The sequence below is a fragment of the Lates calcarifer genome, linkage group LG6 (assembly GCF_001640805.2).
Source record: "Lates calcarifer isolate ASB-BC8 linkage group LG6, TLL_Latcal_v3, whole genome shotgun sequence".
In the NCBI taxonomy this organism is placed as follows: Eukaryota; Metazoa; Chordata; class Actinopteri; family Centropomidae; genus Lates; species Lates calcarifer.
The window spans coordinates 25,415,179-25,434,143 of record NC_066838.1 but is presented as its reverse complement, the minus strand read 5'-3'; the positions used below and the strand labels follow the sequence as shown (position 1 = coordinate 25,434,143).

Here is an 18,965-nt window from a genome sequence, read left to right as displayed (position 1 = left end):
CTCTTTCATTCACTTACCCAAAGATCTGGAGGTCTCCCTTTATCCCTCTATCTCTCTCGCTCTCTGCCTTTGTCTGGTAAATTAAACTTGTCACTGTGTATGAGCTGTGTGTGTGTGTATGTGCACATATGAGCTTGTGTTATATGTTTGTGGTTATATTATGTGAATGACCTGTGAGAACCAGGACAAGATTAGTTATTGTTTTTTTAACATATAACTAAAATATTTCATTGAGTGTGGGAAATAACCAAGTACGATGATGCTACCATGATTAGTCCTATGAAACATTACTAACATGTAAATCCTGTGACAGAGGATTACTAACTTTAAAACAGCCTGTCTGATAACATGACTCAAAATGACGTGTGTCCTCTACCAGTCTCTAAATCTCTTCTGACAAACTGAGTTTGAATTCATTTTGTATGTGTCACAATGTTTTCTTTCCAGAGAGACAGAAGGAGGAAGGGTGCCATTCAGATGGAGGGTCAGCTGTTGACACCAAGGGGCGATGCCAAGAAAGGTACCCACCTGATGAAGTCCCCGTTGGGGTCGGTGCGCCGGCCGAAGCCCACGGGGCAGTAGCAGTGGAAAAACTGCTGGAAAAATGAACTGCAGGACAGCCACATCCAGCTGCCTGCGTTCACACTCCAGTCTGCATCTAGGAGCAACTCCTCAAAGACCTGCAGCAGCACAAAGACAAGACATCATCCATGTTTGTTTTCAAGTTAATGCAGAGGTTTCTCATAGGCAGGGATTATACTACAAACTGGAGGTGATATCTGTACAACGTTTTGTCTCATTCAGCATTCACAAAATTACACTAACTGGCTTAAATGGGCTGCTAGTGTTCTGAAATCCTGAAATAAGTAAAATCATCTAAAGCAACTACATGGTACTTGACTCAGATTACACCAACCCAAAAAAATGTTTTGAACAAACTTTCAGTCTCAATTTTAAGCAAACATGGATGAGACGTTTTTAACGTGCTTAGGGAAACTTTAATTAGAATATCTACATTTCTGTTATGACTTGGCAAACCTCATCTGCTGAGGAAGATCTCATGATTTGATCAAAAGCTCCAGAACAGTTACTGACTACTAGTGGTGACTGTTCTCTCAAACGTCAATCCCAAATTAAGATACTTAGATATTAAGACTTTCTTACATTTCCCTTTTTTTCATAGTCTTGCCTGATCCACAGTTTTTCTATAATGAGGAAACTACAACAACTTCTAACACTCCACCCCAACCCTTGTGCAAACTCCAGTATCCTCACCTTCATCCCTTCCTCCCAGCTGATCCACAGGTCCCCCCTGGTGAGGAAGCAGGCCACCGCATGCCTGGCCAGGTGATGGATCCAGCCTTCCTGCCTAAGCTGAGTCATGATAGCGTCTATCCAGGGGAAGCCTGTCTTAGCCTCAGCCCACTTGGCGAGTGCTTCTGGATTTTTGTCCCAGGGGATGCGCACACAGATGGGGTTACCCTCCATCTTGTCAAAGCGTGGGTTGTTGGTCGCTGCGGTGTAGAAGAACTCACGCCACAGTAACTGGCCATACAGAGAGAGTGGAGGGGAGCTGTTCTTTTTCACCTGGATGCACATAAACATAACCAGCATAAAACTATCATTAGGTCTCTGGTCCCTGTTTGTTGTAATAATGTTAGCACTGCCAAACGAGTTGATATAAATAAAGCCCCACTCCAAGTGAGCTACACTGAGTTATAAGCTGACCTTGCGGTAGAGGTCAGTGAGCTTGAAGTAGAAAAGACGACAGGAGAGGCAGCCAAAGCGCAGGTAGGGGCTGAGGCCTGTTGGGCTGGCCAGCAGCGAGTTGGCATTCATCCTGGGGCGCTCGAAATTAGCCACCCATGCCTGGAAGAAGAGAAGAGGAGAGGGAGAAAGAGACAGGGGGAGGTGAATAAAAGAGCTACGATTAATAAAATGTTCTTTTTAAGAAACATGACTGAAATATATGTTAATACGAGAATAAATCTGATTAGTTTCTGATTTAAGTCATTTAATATTGACTTTTTTAAAAGTTTGAAATTTAACAATCACTGTCTATTAGTCTGTGAAACTGGCAGTGCTGTTTTTTATTTGTATCAGAAAAAATTCACTTGAAGATTTTAATTATTCCACTATTTTTTTCTTTCAAATGTGCCTTTTCTGATACTTTAACACTTGGGAGGTAAATTGTGAAACTGTTTCAATTAATACAACGATGCTTATGTGTTTCTGTCATTAAATCTAAACTACAACCATTATGAGTATCTTTTCTGAAAAAACTTTCAGCCGCGTGCAGTACTGACTTTTCTCTCCAGGTGGCGCTCTATCCTGGTCAGAGCCTCAGTCTCTCCTCCTGGCCACACAGCTGAAGGCAGGCCCTCGGTGTCAAAGCCTGAAAACACATGAGTCACCCTCCTGATTTACAACAGTGTCATACCTGTGTGCTGGATGACTCAGCAGTCCCTCAGTTGTGTCATACACATTGAATTAAAATCTTACGCAACACAAATTTTCTTCCAAGCAATCAGCGTGTGCTCCAACTTGCTAATCCATCTGTACACCCACTTTGTAACTGTTACACCCACAGCCCAACAGTGGTTCCGCTCCTTTAGTGGAGGAACAGTGAGAAGATGGGATAAAACTTTTTTCACTGCTGCATTACAAAGCTGAACTATGTGAGGTTTTCCACCTTTTGGCACAAATCAGCCTCGTCACATGAGGCTCCATGCTCCTTTAAAGGGGGCCAATTATACTTTTCCTTATTTTCTGTCATATGGATTTTCATATTATATGTGGCCCCTAATGAATGAATGAATGAAGAGCTAAATTTATTAATGTCTGTGGGGTTGCCAGCAGGTGGCTGTGGTGGATAGCAGGTGTGCAAAGTGCATGACTATCACACCAGAGTTCAGAGTTCCTGTCTGTGGTTAGGCTCAAGTAAAAAAAAGTACTTTGGTTAAAGTTAGGGGAAGTTTGTGGTTTTGGTTAAATGCAAATAAATCTGTTAGCCACTCACTGCAAACTTTTTCCTCTGGTCACTACAAGTGGATGTTGTACTGCAGGATCAGATATTTTGGCAGAAAACAAACATGTTGCGAACATTTTACTGATATGTTTAGTGTCTTATCAGATAAAACCGTTTCTGTCCATATCAAGTTCAACAGGGACACTGCGCACAGGTGTGTGCAGCAGACGTAGGCAGCACTGTCAGGTTGTAAATGGACAGTGGCCTTCTGTGAATGGAAAGCAGACAGCTGCACTGACTGAGAGTTAAGAGGGTTAACATGTTACCTGGCTAATTTAGGGAACAAATAACAGCTTGTGTGGAAGAAACCTTTACAGAGCGAAACCAGACATCTGCCTCTGTCTTAGAGGATTAACACCGTGATTATATTATTTGTTGGTGAAGCAGTTGCACAGGTGTAAGCAGCAGATGGCTATTTCTATGAATGAACTGTAACCTTCTGTAAATGGAAACCAGAAGTCAGGATAGAAACTTAAGATGTGGTGAGCTTGTCAGTTGATTAATCCAATAGTCAGGGTTAAGAGGGGATGTACCTTTAAATAGAGAAACTGGATTTACAGTTAAAGGAGAATTAATGAGTGTACAATGTTAATTATGGAAGGGATTTTCATTTAGTTTAAGTCATCAAATAATACATTTTTACTAGTTAAAATGTTGGTCTGATCTTTCAATGACAGTTTCTAATTTTAGTTTACGTTGATGTAGGTGTAGAAACACAACATTTTCTGGCAAATTTAGTCAAAATCAAGTTAAATCTCAAACTTATATTAAATATGAGGACAAGATAATATTATATATTTACAACATCAGATATAATTTCTCATTGCAGAGGGTAGCGGTGCAACACCAGCTCCCAAAGTGTGTTGCATTGTGGGTCATTATGGGTTGCAGCCTAAATTTTGCTAAGCTATTAAAAGAAAATTTCTATGTTCTCTTCCCACAGGGGTTGGTCTGAGGTCAGTATGAACTCGAATTGCTAACAAGCTGAGGTGTGTGTGTGTTTCTCACCTAGCTCCTCCAGGGATGGGACCCCGTACTTGTCTCCATGGTCCTCAGAGATGGGGGTAACGCAGCGACCCATCAAGGTGTCTGACAGTGTCTCCACAGGCATCTCAGGAGGATCCAGTCGACTGATCAGAGTCTGGAAACGCTTGTAGGTGAGAGGAGGCTGCCCGCCATTCAGCTCTATGATCCTGGAGAGGGGCAAAGACATGGATCAGGGATGAGTCACATTTTAACCTAAAAACCAATTCACTGTCTACACATGTTAATGAAAACTACTAAAACTGGTCTCAACGGAAATGTCATCGACTAATCAAATTGGCAGACTTTTTCCTCACCTTTGATTTTGTTATAAAACACTTTGGCTTGTCAGAGCAGGAAAAGCAGAGGTGTACCAGATAATGCAAATTACAACTGTATTCCATTTAAGTTGGCCACTTACTGGGACTGAGCCATTGTAAATTAAATTTGTAACTGCCAAGTCAAAATGTGCACTAAAGATCACTTGAACTGTGTTCCCATGGTCATCTATCAAATATTAGGTGTTCCCTATCTGTTACAAAGGAGTCAGTGGATGGTTTTGTGTTCCTGTCTTGCACTGCATGGACTCAAGATGGCGCTGTTGACTGCAGTGGGAGCCTGACATCTGCTGCCTCTCAGCTCTCATTCATTTAACACTTTGAATTAAATCAAAAATGGGCTTCTGTAAGATTTTTTTAGATATACAGTATAGATGTATATGGTAGAGAAGAGTAATTCTTAAGATGAACCATCATCTGGCTGAACTGTATGTCTTTATAACTGTGTGTGTTGTGTGTGTGTGTGTGTGTGTGTGTGTGTTTTTTTTTCCTCACTTGTCCAGGTCGTAGAGGGTGTGTGATATCTTGACAATGACCTCCACCCCTGCCTCCATGGCCAGCTTCTTGATGGCAGCATCTCTCTCCTTCCCGAAAGGCTCCGAATCGTACTCAAAGGTCAGCCGAGAGATCTTCCACTCCTGAGACAGAGGTGGAGAGAGAGTCGGTTTGTTCATCAAAATTTCCCAGAACCAAAGGACAACATGTTCAGACTGCTTGTTTTTGTCTGATCAGACAAAAAATATCTAAATTCACAAATATATAAAACAGCAAATCTCAATGTTAAAGAAGCTGGATTTTTGTCTTAAATAGCTTTGTTGAAATGAGAGCCATTTCATTGGGTGCTGACCTTAAAGAGCCGTGGGAACACATTGGCTGGTTGGCCCCTGATGACAAAAAGCCGGGAGTTGAGCTTCCGAAGGTTGGCGTCCAGATCCTCCAAACACTGCAGGAGAAACCTGAAGAGAGGAGGCAGGGAAGAGGTAGACAAAGAAGGAAGAAGACAACAAATTTATAATTGATCTACTCTGGAGTCATGAAGCAAACACTGATTTTTCGCCGAGTTTCGCTAAGCGCAGCTGAATGAAACTGCATTTATGAGCTGCAGCTGTGTCTTTAGTGTCTTTTGGGGCTCAAGTGTATGTCCCTGCTTGACATCACACTGTAAAAGCTCTGACAACAATAGAACATCAACTTGTTTTGAATGGTAACTCTGTTGGAATAATGTATGAGTGTTTGTGTATATGGGAAAGAAGGGCGTGTGTGTTTGTGTGTTGGGCTTTATGATGCATACAACCACCTAGTGAGAGCAGATTTCCGTCACTGTCAGACACACATTTGAAGCTTTAATGTGTCAACATACATCAGAACAAAATGCTAAAATAATTAAACTTTCTGTGCGTCTCTCCCTCACTGAAATAATAACAATAGAAAGGAGATGTGTCATCTGATGTGCCGTCTCTCGGAGCTCTTGATCCTTGTAGTATTTGCATTTACATTTGCATTTCTATTAGTGCTATTCCTGAAAGTGCTCTGACCAAATGTGAACTGTCCTCACTGAATCATGTTTGAAAACGAACATGAAACAGTCACAAGGGAAGCATGTCCTTCATATATATATATATATATATATATATATATATATATATATATATATATATATAAAATATATATATATAAAAGGTCATCTGTGACGTACAATTTCGTCTGTTCTCCAAATCATTGCTTTTTTTAAGACTGGTTACTGACGCTGACTAATGACGCAGAAAGCAACCCTTGACTTCTCAATCTGGCCATGCAGTGTGTGTGCGTGTGTGTGTGTGTGTGTTCGAATCTAGGTTTTCCTTTGACTGTCAGACTTTCAATGAGCAAGTCAGAAAACTGATTCTACATGAATACATTTGTAATCTTGATTTAGATCTGATCTCTGACTGAGATCTTTTACATCCAACCTTACCCCCTAAAGGGGACTGTACATTTGCATTTATGCCGTCTTTTGTATCCCAATGCATTCTGCTCTCGTCAAGACCTGGTGCCTACATTACCTAACGTAGCCTTAAGCCTCTATGAATAATATTCAATATTAAAGTGCCCACAAGTTTATTTCACATTTTGGATTCCGCCTTTGAAAAAGACTTTCTGTATCATGAGATAACATCAGTTCTAAAGTTTTATTGTAATTTACCCAAGTTATCTCATTTAATCATTTGAGAACATCATTACTAACAGACATAACCTTATCACTTTATGCTTTAGACTCTCAGGAGATGTTTTTGATAGTGACCAAATTGCTGTTTTCAAAAATGAATTTTTCAAATCTGCCACTGGTCTGGTTACAGTTAGGCAAGTTTTTTTCTTTCCTAAAATTAACCAACAGTGACTAATGGTAGGAGATGGCATTTGAACTGTGAGCTCTGGTGTTAAAGTACATCAGCCTCCTCCTCCCTGTTCAAACTGAGCGAGGTTCAAATCTTCACCTTGCTTTATTGGCATGAATAGAGCTGCGGACATGTTTTTGCTGTCTATGTCTTTTGTTTGTGTTCATGATAATTCAGACTGACTGATCTCTTTTATCTTTAGTTTCTGTCTGCTCATAAGTGCAGTTACACAGCTCTGGAATAAACATGCAATCAAAACATTTTCAACTCGTGCAGGTGTATATTTGCCTAAATCCGCATCTATAACATATTTGCATCTTTGTGCATCCACTCACATCTTTCCGTTGACTTTCCATTAACTCACATTCAATCTAAACACACTTAAAAAGGTTGTCAGGCAATGTAAAAATCATGCTATTTCAAAATTTGCTATTGAGAAAGCACAGTCAATATTTGTAAGACCATATCACATCTCATTTCAGGAAATTGTGAATAAAGGCTGTTTTGGGGATTTGTAGACTTATTTTTGTGGTGGGGACAGGCTCCTGTAGACATGCTGTTAGAAGAATAGTTGCTCCTCTTCTATCATAAAGCAATGTTTAGTTGTTAATAAGGACGGGAAGGAGAAAAGGCGGCATCCTGCCTTGCTACTTAGACAGACCTCTCTGATGGACAGCTGCCTAGTATTACATCTACATTTCCTACCAGCACTGCTAACCTGTGATTGGTGATAGGGTGTGTGATTGAGTGTGTGTTGATTTGATGTGGAAATTTAGATACAGGCCGAATGACTGAGGAGTGTTGACTGTAGACTGTAACAGGGAGAATGCTGCATTAGTGAGTGGGACTACACAGCTCTGGTCAACTGATTGATATGCTTTGTTTTCTTAACATGAAAACTGCTTAACCACTCCGACTCAGAGCCCAACAGAACGAATGAATGACGCTGTTAAAGACCAATATTATAGCTCTGCTTTTCACTGAAAGCAGTTGTCTGCTGTAAAGTTGCAGGCTGGACAGCTTGACAATGAAACTGGCTATAAAACTCCATAAAGCTGATGCATGGTTTTTTGACAGCAGAGGATCAAAGTTGAGATCATTTTGTCCAGCTAATAAACACTGCATGGTATCTCTGTACATTTCCTTCACATGCATCTGCCTGTTACCGGAGGTCAAACTGTTGAGCTCCAGCAGTTTAGACTGTGCTTCAGTTTGTTGTGTCTGACCCACAGTCCTGATCATTAGCAGAATCAGGTGGGATCACAGACTAAGCAGACAGTCGGCAAGCCAAGCAGACACCCAGGCAGCCAGGCGATGTTCTGCTCAGTTCAATTCCCTCCTGTCTGACCCCGTTAGCCTGATCATTAAACCAGAGGAGGGCTCACTCACAGGCAAAGCTCCATTTGTTCCCAATCCGCACACAGACGGGCAGAGCTGGGTAGCAAGGTCGTGCACACTTGAGGCACGTGCCTGCTTATGCATGAGCTAGACAGAGTTATGAAGCCTGTGTGGGAGCTTCTGTATCTGAACTTTGAACTGTTTGTCCATTAAGGGCTTGTCAACAACTTTCAAAGGGAATCTTAAAATTAGCTCTGCAGAAACAGAAGAAACTAATGATGAAATACTTAGTTTTGAGAGAGAACAGAGGGCAACGATGTGGCAGCTTAAAAACATGAGGATTTATTTCCTGTCATAGAACTGAATGCGATAAGGTCTTAGACCTGTGAACAAGAGACTGTATTTTTTAGGACTGTTTATAATTTGAGTCATTTCATGCAGAGGCAGAGTTCAGTTACAGTGCAATGACGCAAATGTGGTTTTGTGTTTACATTGCTGCATGTTCTCACACAGACATGCTTAACACCTGAAGAATGCACAGAGGCAGCATTTTTATTTGAATCCCAGTCAATCCAAGAAGCTTTATGGACACATACAAACATCCTTAAACTGCTATTTGCCATAAAAAGAACAACAATAATGTGTCTCAAGCTAAACTAAACAACTGAGCCACGGCAGTAGTAGGAGAAGGTGGGAAAAAACGAAAAAGTGTTTCATTTTCAAATGTATTATAACAGTTAAATATTTATTTACCTTATTTTACTTTTAATTTTTGCTCACAAGGCTAAGAAATATCAAAAGCAGTATTAAAAAAAGAAACCATGAGTAAATACGAATCCCATTAAAACCTACCTGAGGCACTTTGAGCTGCATGTTTGTATGAAAGGTGCTAAATAAATTAAGTTGAGTCGAGTTGAGAAATCCCTCTAACAATATTTAGGGCATGACCTCAATGTGGTGACTACAATCCTCATTTGAAAAGGAAATGTCAGTGAAGATGTTTTTCTGAAAACGTCATCTAGCACCATGGAAACAGGGTTTGTTAGCAAAATGAGCAGACCGTGCATTTCTTCGCTTTTAGTCACACTGCCGTCAACAGTTGGTCCAGATATGTATCTTAACTACACTGCCCTCTTTCTATCTGGCTGAACAAAAAGCATTAAGGTGATATCAAAGGTGTTCAACAAATCATTCTGGGTGACATGCTATCAGCTCTTACACAGTACGTGTGAGCATGCACGTGAGCATGCACATGAGTCCACACGTGCACTGGATAAGCATGTATACCCACGTGCACTCATGCATATTTTGTGTGCGTGTGTGACCATGCACACAAGCACAGGCCCCCATGTGTGTGTATGTGTATGTGCGTGCACACCTATTATGTGTGTGCGTGTGTTTATGTACAAATCTGTGAGCATTAGTGCGTGCTTCCACATTAGAAAGTCTGAATGCTCCTCTGTGTTTGTGTCTGTGTGTTGCTGGGTTAGCCACTTCCTCCTGATGTTCCTGGCTGGTTGCCTGCCTCTTTGTGTGTGTGTGTGTGTGTGTGTGTGTGTGTGTGTGTGTGTGTGTGTGTGTGTGCACGCCTGTTGGCCTCGTCATATATCAGTCCTTATATAACTGTTCTGGCCTACATCTGTCTGAACAAGCACACACAGCCTCGACTGCACCACAACACAATCCCTTAGCCTAGTAACCTCATTCCTGGCCGTTTGTGTGTGCCAGTACACACACACACACACACACGCACACGCACACACGCGCACATGCACACTTTCCTTCCTCTTTCTTTCGCTCACTCTCTCTCTCACAGTGGGAGTAAAGAGAGAACAATAACTGAACTGGGTGTGAACAAGAAGCCGTAAAACCTTCTAGAAAAAGCTAATATGATTTCTTAATTCTATGTGTGAAAATCCTCTAAAGTAAACTTTGGTGTTACTTTGCTTTTTTATGGAAAGTTTTTGTGACTTAATTCCTATGACCCACCAAACTTTTTTCTTATCAAAAGTGAAGGAAAAAAAAAACTGAAAATGACAACTCTGAATGGGTCCATTTTAATTGTTACATGTACAGTTAAGAGGTGGTGTGTTGGATATCCCATTAGGCTGGCACAAGCTTATATCTTAATACAGTACTGAATTTGTTTATCAAAGCCATTTCCATTCAGCTTTTAGTGCAAGCTTTTTGTTGGATAGTTGAGTGGTAGCATAATTAGTATTCACAAGCAGGGATGGGTCATGATTTTGGAATTTCTGAATGGTCATTAAATCATATTTTATCATATTTTAATGCAACTATTTCTTTTTTTAAAAGATAATATAACAGTTTAAATAAAAAATAGTTTAAATTGTTTTTAATTCAATTTGATCAGATGCTACTGTACAAACAGGAGAAACATGCAAAGCCACTACAGCTGTCAAACAGTTCCGCGTGTCTCCTAAGTCTACCACAACTATACAGAGAGTTACAAGCATGTGGTGGCATTGGTTGAAATGCCCATCCCTATTCACAACCTGAAATTGAGGTGAACAGCATAATATATTAAGTGTTTATTAAATATATATCTGACACATTGAAGTAACAGGTGTGCTCTATTTGCTTTGCAACTCGAGGTCCAAATTTAGAACTAACACAATTATCAGCATAAATAAGTAATATGCATGAGTTTTTAACTGAGAGATGACACTGACTATACAGATTGTTTAATCTGCCTCCTAAAACTAATAAAACTGCAAATGCAGTGGAAACAAACGGGTAAGGCTGAGATATAATGCACACCATGCCTACAATGAATGTCTGAGAATCTGAGGGCAGGTTTTCATTTCAGAGAGAGAAGTGTGCTGGTTGACTTCAAGGCATCCAGTCTGAAATTCCAGACCAGCTGAAAAATTTCAAGTAGAGAAAATGAAATGAATAGAAGATGTGTTTTCTATTCAGTGGAGTTAGTCAGTGACAAACTTTAGTGGCCAGTGTGAATTACGAAACCGTCTGGACTAGAAGCCAACATGAGTCAACTTCACAGCTAACAAGGAAGAATCCAATATGTGTGGTTTATTGCGGTTATGTGAATTTTTCAGTTTGTTATGGTTATGGTTAAAGCTTTAGGCATGTCTTGCTTCTTGTTCTTCTATTTTCTTTTAAATGGGTTATGTCTACAGTATCCACCAATATTATCCCATATCTGCCATATATTTAGAACTAAGAGGAGTTTTTTGTTGAGATTACTGCTTTCATAACCACACATCCTCCACTTTGGCCTCTGTGGAAGTAGAAACTGTGTCAGAACACTTCTATTCTAAATCAAATAATAGAGTATAATTCACACAGAGCTCATTCATACACTGATGAGTATCTTAAAAGCTCCTGTGAGTGCACTCATTCAAACTCAGTCAAACCACTGGAGACAACTAAAACTTGTATTTAGGTCTTTGTGTAACAGTTCTAGAGTTGTACATGGCAGAGTCAAATCTAGTATATAGTATAGCAAGTGTCATGTTGTTTGGGAAACAAGTGTTAGATTAGATGAATACTGGTTTTATTACCACATAAACGACAATAAATCTGCTTAAATTTGACTTTAAAATCCACCAGCAGCTGCCAAACCAGGCAATGAAATCAAGTTTAAAAATACTAAATATTAAATATGTATGTAAGAATACTAAGCAAAAATACAGTGCAGTAGTTTGTGGTGATGAACTGAAATAAAGAGTAAAGTCTGTGAAAGGCTTTTTTGCAGTCAAGTTCATTAACTGACAGTGCAGAGTATCATTACAAGGACAGAAGCTCAAATTCACATAAGTTAAACTCCAAAACAACAAAAAGCTGCTCACACATCATTTAGAGATTAACAGCTGCTGCAGAAAGCATGTTATGGTACTTTCTAAAAGGACAGAACAGTTGATAACCTTAGTCACTGTTGGAGAAAAATCTGATGACGCGTTACCTCCAATCTTGCGTATTTTGGCAGATAATGAATGACGACTTGCTGTTTTTGTTTTAAACAAAAGTACTGTATGGTGTTCATTTATCTTTGCCTGCGTCTCAAGTGTTTTCCAGCATGGATCTGTTGGGTAACAGGCCACGCAGGAAACCCTCCCCACAAGTAGGTCAGGATCACATAACTGCTCACAAGTTTCATGCACTGGCACACTGACCTACATCTCTTGCACTGACTATTCTCACATTTTCCTCTAGATGGAAAAACAATTGATTATCCTCACTTTTATTGGTTTTTGCTCAGGAGTCCAAGTTCTTTACTTAGCATCACTGTGGTGGGGACATGGAGTACTTCTTCCATCTACTGTCTGCTCACTGAGGATCTGAAACAGTGAGCATTTAATCTGAGGTAGAAACCCTCTTATTTATTTGGAAATAAAGAGATTTTGCCAATGTAACATTCTGACATTTTATTTTTTGAGTTGTTAAAGCATAATGTTTTGTTAGCACTGCTGCCCTGAGGGATCCTACTACTATTTCAAGAGATGCTATTTTAATTGTCAACAACACATAAAGGCTATAAAGCAAACAAGTACTTGAAACACAACACATTACATGTGATTTATGACAAACCTGCAAGAATTTGGCATCAAATTCACTTGGGGTTAAAACCCTTCTGAAATGACACGTGTTTGTCTGGTTTGATTGAACTGAAGTTAAACAATGCATCAGTTAGACTCAATCAATAATTTCAAATTTGTTTATATTTACTGGAGAGACTGACGCACACCAGCTGTCGGTGACCTGGAAAAATACAGTGAACTGGTCAAAGAGTTGGGGCTTGGAACATCTTTCTTGGTTTAACTGGCAACACAGTTTTCACAAAAGCAACCAAAAAGTTGCTTGCATATCACAACTTAATAACCAGCAAGGCATATCATCTAAAAACAATAGGCTAAATTGTCTGGGTTAGGATGCTCTGTTTGCGACTTGTGACTTTGAGTGTGAACATATCAGAATTGGCATATTTCAATATGATTGGTCTAAAAATGCTGCAAATACCAGCTTTTTATGTTTGTTTATTTGTTATCCATTAATAAGGTTAGTGAAGCACTTTAATCCCAAACAGACCTACAAGACATTTTAAGTCCTAGTTTAAGTTAAAAATAACAGTGCTAATTGGATTATAATCTGCCATAGACAGACCTGCAGGTGTCAGTACAGCTGGAGAAGTGTTAGTGCCACTGTCTCAGCCTGGACATCTGTTTGGTCAACCTCAACTGCTGTGTGTGTATATATGGGACACATCCAGTAACTTTCTAAATGATTTCAAATGCAGTTTTCTCGCAGTGACTCACATACAAGTATAACATGTCTGTGTGTGTGTTTGTATACACAACATGCACCAAAATTTAGTTTGATCTGACATTGATTTGATTTGTCAGTCTCAGTGCATCATCTTGTAACCTGTGATGCAGCTTTTTAGCTTGTGCAGAAAAATGGGTTGCTTTGCTTTACGTCTGGCAGCAGTGTGCGTATTGGACATCACTGCCTTAGTCCTGATAAAGTGGGCCACATTCAGCAATTTTCTGCCCACTTCCATCAAAAATGTGGAATAAGATGCCTACTTTTCTTCTCAGGGGAGAAGGCAATCAGACTCAGAACCTAACCAACAAAACCTCACACTTTACATTCAACATTCCCTGAAATAAACTGCTTTTTAAAGCTCAGAGCTCTTAATAAATATGAATCATGTTTGTGTCAACAACTAGATTGAAAGTTGTGAGAAGCAGCTTATAAAATATGAGAAACGTTTTATTTTATGGGTCTGTAATTCTCTGATAATTTCCTGGGAAATTGAGGGCAGATGGAGAAAAAGCTGCTCATCCTGTTGGGGACACTGCTGACCCATCGGTTTGGACAGAAAACTTGTGAAGGAAAGCTAAAGATGCTATCAGTGAATACAGTCACATTTTTACATTAAGATACACTGACAAACATAAAGAAGTGCTTTACCAGTGACCTACAAATTATGTTTTGGAATCTGTGAGAGGTGGACCGATGTGCGTCAATGATGTGTGTTTCCTGCCCAGATGCTGCCACCATCGCCACTGCCACCGCCACTGCCGATCAGTTTACAGTTTTATTATCACAATCAGCTGGATATCACTGGGTCACTGACTTCAATATTGACTATTTCTGTGAGGAGACTACAAATAGCACTAAAGAGTGAAAACAGGCCAGCAAGCAATGAACGTTCAAGTGATATTGACTCGTCTCCCCCACAGAGCAGAAATGACGGTTTACAAACTCAACACTCACGTGAACTCACATGCATTTCCTCAGCATGGGGCAGAGCTTTATCAAACATGACAGACAGACTCCCCAGTGGTCATACAGCCCATTTACACACCATTTATCCATGAAGCTAATAACCAACCTGCTAGGACCCCCCCCCCCCTTGGAGTCTGCTTCGTTTAAAGAGGGCAGACTCCTGCTGTAACCTATTCGTCCAGTCACTGAGCCCTAAGTCTACCTGGTGACTGACCTCTATAACAGGGATTATGTCAGCAGAGGCTAAGACAAAAGGGCACCCTGTGGCTGAGAAACAAAGTGGTGAGTCCAGGTCAAAGCTGTAAACCCTTATTTATTTAGTCTCTCTGTTCCACTTAAATTAAGCGGTCTTTTAAAACACCTTTTTGCCACCGAACATACTAACAAAACTAACATACTAAAAAGAAGAAGTCTGAAAAGCATCCAAAAGTTTGCCCGACAATGAGAACAAGTCTCCTGCCACCAAACTGTCTGTTTAAAAATCTAAAAGCTTTACATTCTACAAACAGAGCTTCAAAATCAGACAAATGCTGACATCGTGCTGTGCGTTGAAGCACTGCAGCTCTGTGGTTCTTATTTCCCGTTTCTTTTCTCAGCACATCAGCTCCCTATTGCAGCTTTACTGTGACTGTGATCATTATTGTACCAAAGAAACTAAATATTTGTCTGTTTAGACCAGTGACTCTCAATCTTTCCGGCTGGTGTTCTGTTGAAATGAAGGAATGTTTCCTCCCCTCAACAACTGACAAGTTCAAGCAAAGAGTATTTGATTCTTTGTTTATTTAAATAATAAAAAGTGATCACAAGGATGAAAAATGTACATCATTTTGTGGGGCATAATTATGATTATCTGTTTTCCTATCCTCGTCACAATCCATCTCTTAGTTTAACTGGGTTATCTCCCACCCTCAGGGTGGGAGCAATCAAACTTTGCTCATGTCTAATGATTATGACCAGCTGAATTAAAGAGAGCTTTTCTTCTTGTTTCATTTAAATTACTTAAGAAATCGTTTATAAAAGCAAAGATTAGTAGAAAACAATAACATGATTTTATGTAGCATAAATGTGTTTTTTTTCCTGCCTTCCTATCCCATTAGTCTCCTTTCAAACCCACAGGTAAATCTTGTGAAGCTTTGCGGGGGTCAATGACCCACAGGTTGGGAACCATGAATTTTGCTAAATATAATGAAATGATGCATCACAATACAAATCTACTGAAAGTCTGCATGAAACTTTATAACCAACAGCAAAATGTCCCTGTACAAAACAGGGCAAACAAAAAATAAAAAAAATAAATAAATCCTACCTCCACCTGTTGACCCCGACGTTGGAGGAGCCCGCAAACCATGGATCCAGGAAGTAAACACAGCGCACTGTGCCCGCCCCCCGGACCGCCTCCCGTAATGCTGGGTTGTCATGGAGACGGAGGCCCTTCCGGAACCAGTGGATGGAATTTGGGGCCATCTTATTCTGAAAGAGGAGATTGACAGTTGAGGAAGAAAAGAAGAAGGAGGAGGATCACTGAGTTTGTCAAAGCAATCGGCGGCGTGTTGGAAATGACTGAATGGTGGTGAGATGCTTCTTTTATGGAGATGAACGAGGACATCACCTCCACATGTACAGAGGAGAAAGTGTTGCTGTCAGCTACTTTTCTAGCAGTTCACTCACAGCGAGTACAAAACTGGATGCCTCCCAACAGGAGAGATAGCTGAAGCATCCAAGTTATGTTGTTTGCCAACAGTGTGGGATGTGACAAGAATAGAACAGTCTGAACAGGAACACCATCACTTTTCAGTGCCCAAAGGTTCTTTTTGTGCTTTCTATTGTCAGCAGAGACATTTTTAGGCATTTGGCGCTTGATGAAATAGACCTACAATTTTTAGAAAGTTAAACTAAATGCCATAGCACAAAGAGATGTCATTTCTTAGGTCTGAGGATACTCAAGTATGAAAATGTTTTCGTTTTGGAACAATTAGTTGATCAATTGATTAATCCAGACACATAAAAATTCTGATAATTGATTACTTAGGATTTTGCCAAAACATACGATTAATCATAAGCAAACTACCAAATGCACACTGGTTCCAGCTCCAGCTTTTTTTTGTTGCAGATTTCTATTTCATTGTAAGTTGAATGCTTTTTGGTTTTGGAATGACAGACAGAGAGAGAAATCTGAAGGTGCCACCTTGTGCTCTATTCTAAGACAATTAGTTAATACTTTACAGACTAAATGATAAAGTAGGAAAAACTAAAAGAGTGAATAACAGGAATGAAAACAATCCTTATTTGCAGCCTTATACTTGTTAGATCAAGAGAGGAATGACATGAACACAACTACTCCAAGAGCTGTGGTGACTGAGACGCACATAATGATCTTGGTTGAGATCCAGCTTTAGACCTTTTGGCTGCATGTCACCCACCTCCTATCTCTCTGTCCCAGCCTTTCCTGTCTTTCTACTGCGTTCTATAAAAGGCTGAAATCCATAAATTGATCTCAACAAAGACTAAGTGACAAGACTTTGGCATTACACACAAACACATTCAGGCTGCAATAGGCTAGGAGAGGAACGTTGCAGAGGATGTGGGGTACTTCTCACAAGACTAATACAATATTTTTGTGCCAGTAATGTTTTTTAATAATTAAAATTACGAAGGGCGGCAATTTTCTATAAACTATGTCCCTGTACTCTCTGTGTCACAGCCCGGCTCAACAACTGTGGCAAGAGAGGGAGACGGCACGAGTTGGCAGATTAAAAAACCAGCAATTTATTGTTACAAAAAAAAAGAGAGAATAACCCAACACATAAACAACCAAACTAACAGAAAGAAAACGGCAGCTGCCACCACGGTCGGCCAGGACCAGGAACCATCCTCCAAGCTCCCAGCCCCCTATCGGACTCCAGACTGAGGGTTAATATAGAATGGAGCACACACTGGGCCCAGGTGTGGCTCAATCAGCGGATGACCCTCCACCCTACACCTGTAGCAAGAAAGAAGTGAAAGGAAAACAACAGGGACACCTAGTGTCCAGGTGGAGGAGTCGTCACATCTGTCAAGGCAATTTTGTGTATAAAGCAGGCAGCCAATCTGAAGCCTGTGTGATACATAGCCACTGGATTACTGATTTGATTGGCTCATGGTCAGAGCAAGCATAAACTAGACCACAGCCAAGTAGCTATAAAGCCTAAGCACAGGTGTGACAGGTGACACTTAAGGATGTACCTGCCAAATAAGGTGCAACCTTTACTTCCATTTGGTGCCTAACAGGTGTTAATTATAAACCACTGTATATCCACAGAGAGCCTAGTTTTTATGACTTTGTGACCCTACAAAACTCACGTCTCACTACCATGACCATTCTTTGTGCTTTTACCCCCCTGCAAAAACCATTTAGTGCACTTTCTTGTCTGTGTGGGAATGACATGGCGTAGTCACTCCTGCCAGTGATTTCAGGAGTTGGCTGGTAAACTGAAGAGCTAATGATGGCGGAGGAAAAACAGAATGTCCCTGACAGACAAGCTCTAATTTAAATGGCTAATTAGCTGGGCGGCTATCTGACTTCTGGCTTCCCTACAAGCTAATTCAATAAATCAACTGTATGTCTTGAATGAGTCAGAGTTTAATTTGGTCCCTGTTGGCTAGCATGCTTCATTCAAACTGAGATTTAATAGGACAATATGATATTTACAGAATTGTTAGGAGGCAAATTTCATAGCAATTTCATTTTCTCTTCTCATTCAAATGCAGCAAACAGAGGACTATTTCTAAGATTTAGTGTCACTTGTTTGTAAGCCATATTTGCTGGTAACTGTGCAGTTTCTGGACGTTTTCGAGTGGTTAGAACCTGAATTATCTGCCTTAGGGTTTACTTTAAGTGAGCCCAAATGTGTTGCTGGCAATATTCCACAGCAGCTCAAAACATTAATATAAGGATTTCTCCACCCACTCCAAGGATCAAGTAAGATCAGCATCTTAATACTGTACAACCACCTGTTATCATGACTGAAGCTTAGATCATGTGACGATGACTGACCAAACTTTACTGTTTGTCCGTCATCCAGACTAATCATTTCACTCATGCAGCAAACCGAACCAGGAAAATCATCTATCCTATGCTACAGCTGCTCCCAGAAACAATGTTTCATCATCTCCTTGCAAAAATGTTTCTGACAGCTGACTCAGATTTAAATTGTATTTCATCGAACACTCACTATAATTTAATACGCTCAGGGGTAACAAATGAGTTGGAGGAAGTTATGGTTGGTTATGTTAATAACTAAGTGAGCTACTGCGAGAAACAGTGAATCTGAGCAGCTGAACACTGACAGCTGGGTGCTCTAATATGTGCAAACCAATGTGGGCCACATTTTGGCAAAAACAGTGTTTGGAATATAAAGAGTAAGCATATAGACACTGGACACTTAAGAGTGTTATTTTTCCTTATTTATACTGCATTTACTAAAACTAACGCAAAGACTTCTCATAGTATTAAGGTTAAAAGATCCTCTTATTCCATGCTGTCTGATAATGCACATACACATTTTTATCAAAATCAGGCCCAGCATATTTCAAATCTTTTTGTTCTCTATA

At 40.1% G+C, this 18,965-nt stretch overlaps 1 protein-coding gene across 1 annotated transcript in view; it reads right to left on the bottom strand.

Annotated features, from left to right (window-relative positions):
- The window catches only part of cry3a (cryptochrome circadian regulator 3a), a 31,048-nt gene that overhangs the window by 10,240 nt on the left and 1,843 nt on the right, over window positions 1-18,965 (bottom strand). Inside the window, exons 2-9 of the mRNA XM_018682846.2 lie at window positions 15,682-15,845; window positions 5,237-5,345; window positions 4,885-5,027; window positions 4,037-4,221; window positions 2,307-2,395; window positions 1,729-1,869; window positions 1,276-1,587; window positions 529-680 (exon numbers count right to left, since the gene is read on the bottom strand). Coding sequence (XP_018538362.1) covers window positions 529-680; window positions 1,276-1,587; window positions 1,729-1,869; window positions 2,307-2,395; window positions 4,037-4,221; window positions 4,885-5,027; window positions 5,237-5,345; window positions 15,682-15,839 — 1,289 coding nt within the window. The 5' untranslated portion in view covers window positions 15,840-15,845. The remainder of the gene's footprint in view (window positions 1-528; window positions 681-1,275; window positions 1,588-1,728; window positions 1,870-2,306; window positions 2,396-4,036; window positions 4,222-4,884; window positions 5,028-5,236; window positions 5,346-15,681; window positions 15,846-18,965) is intronic.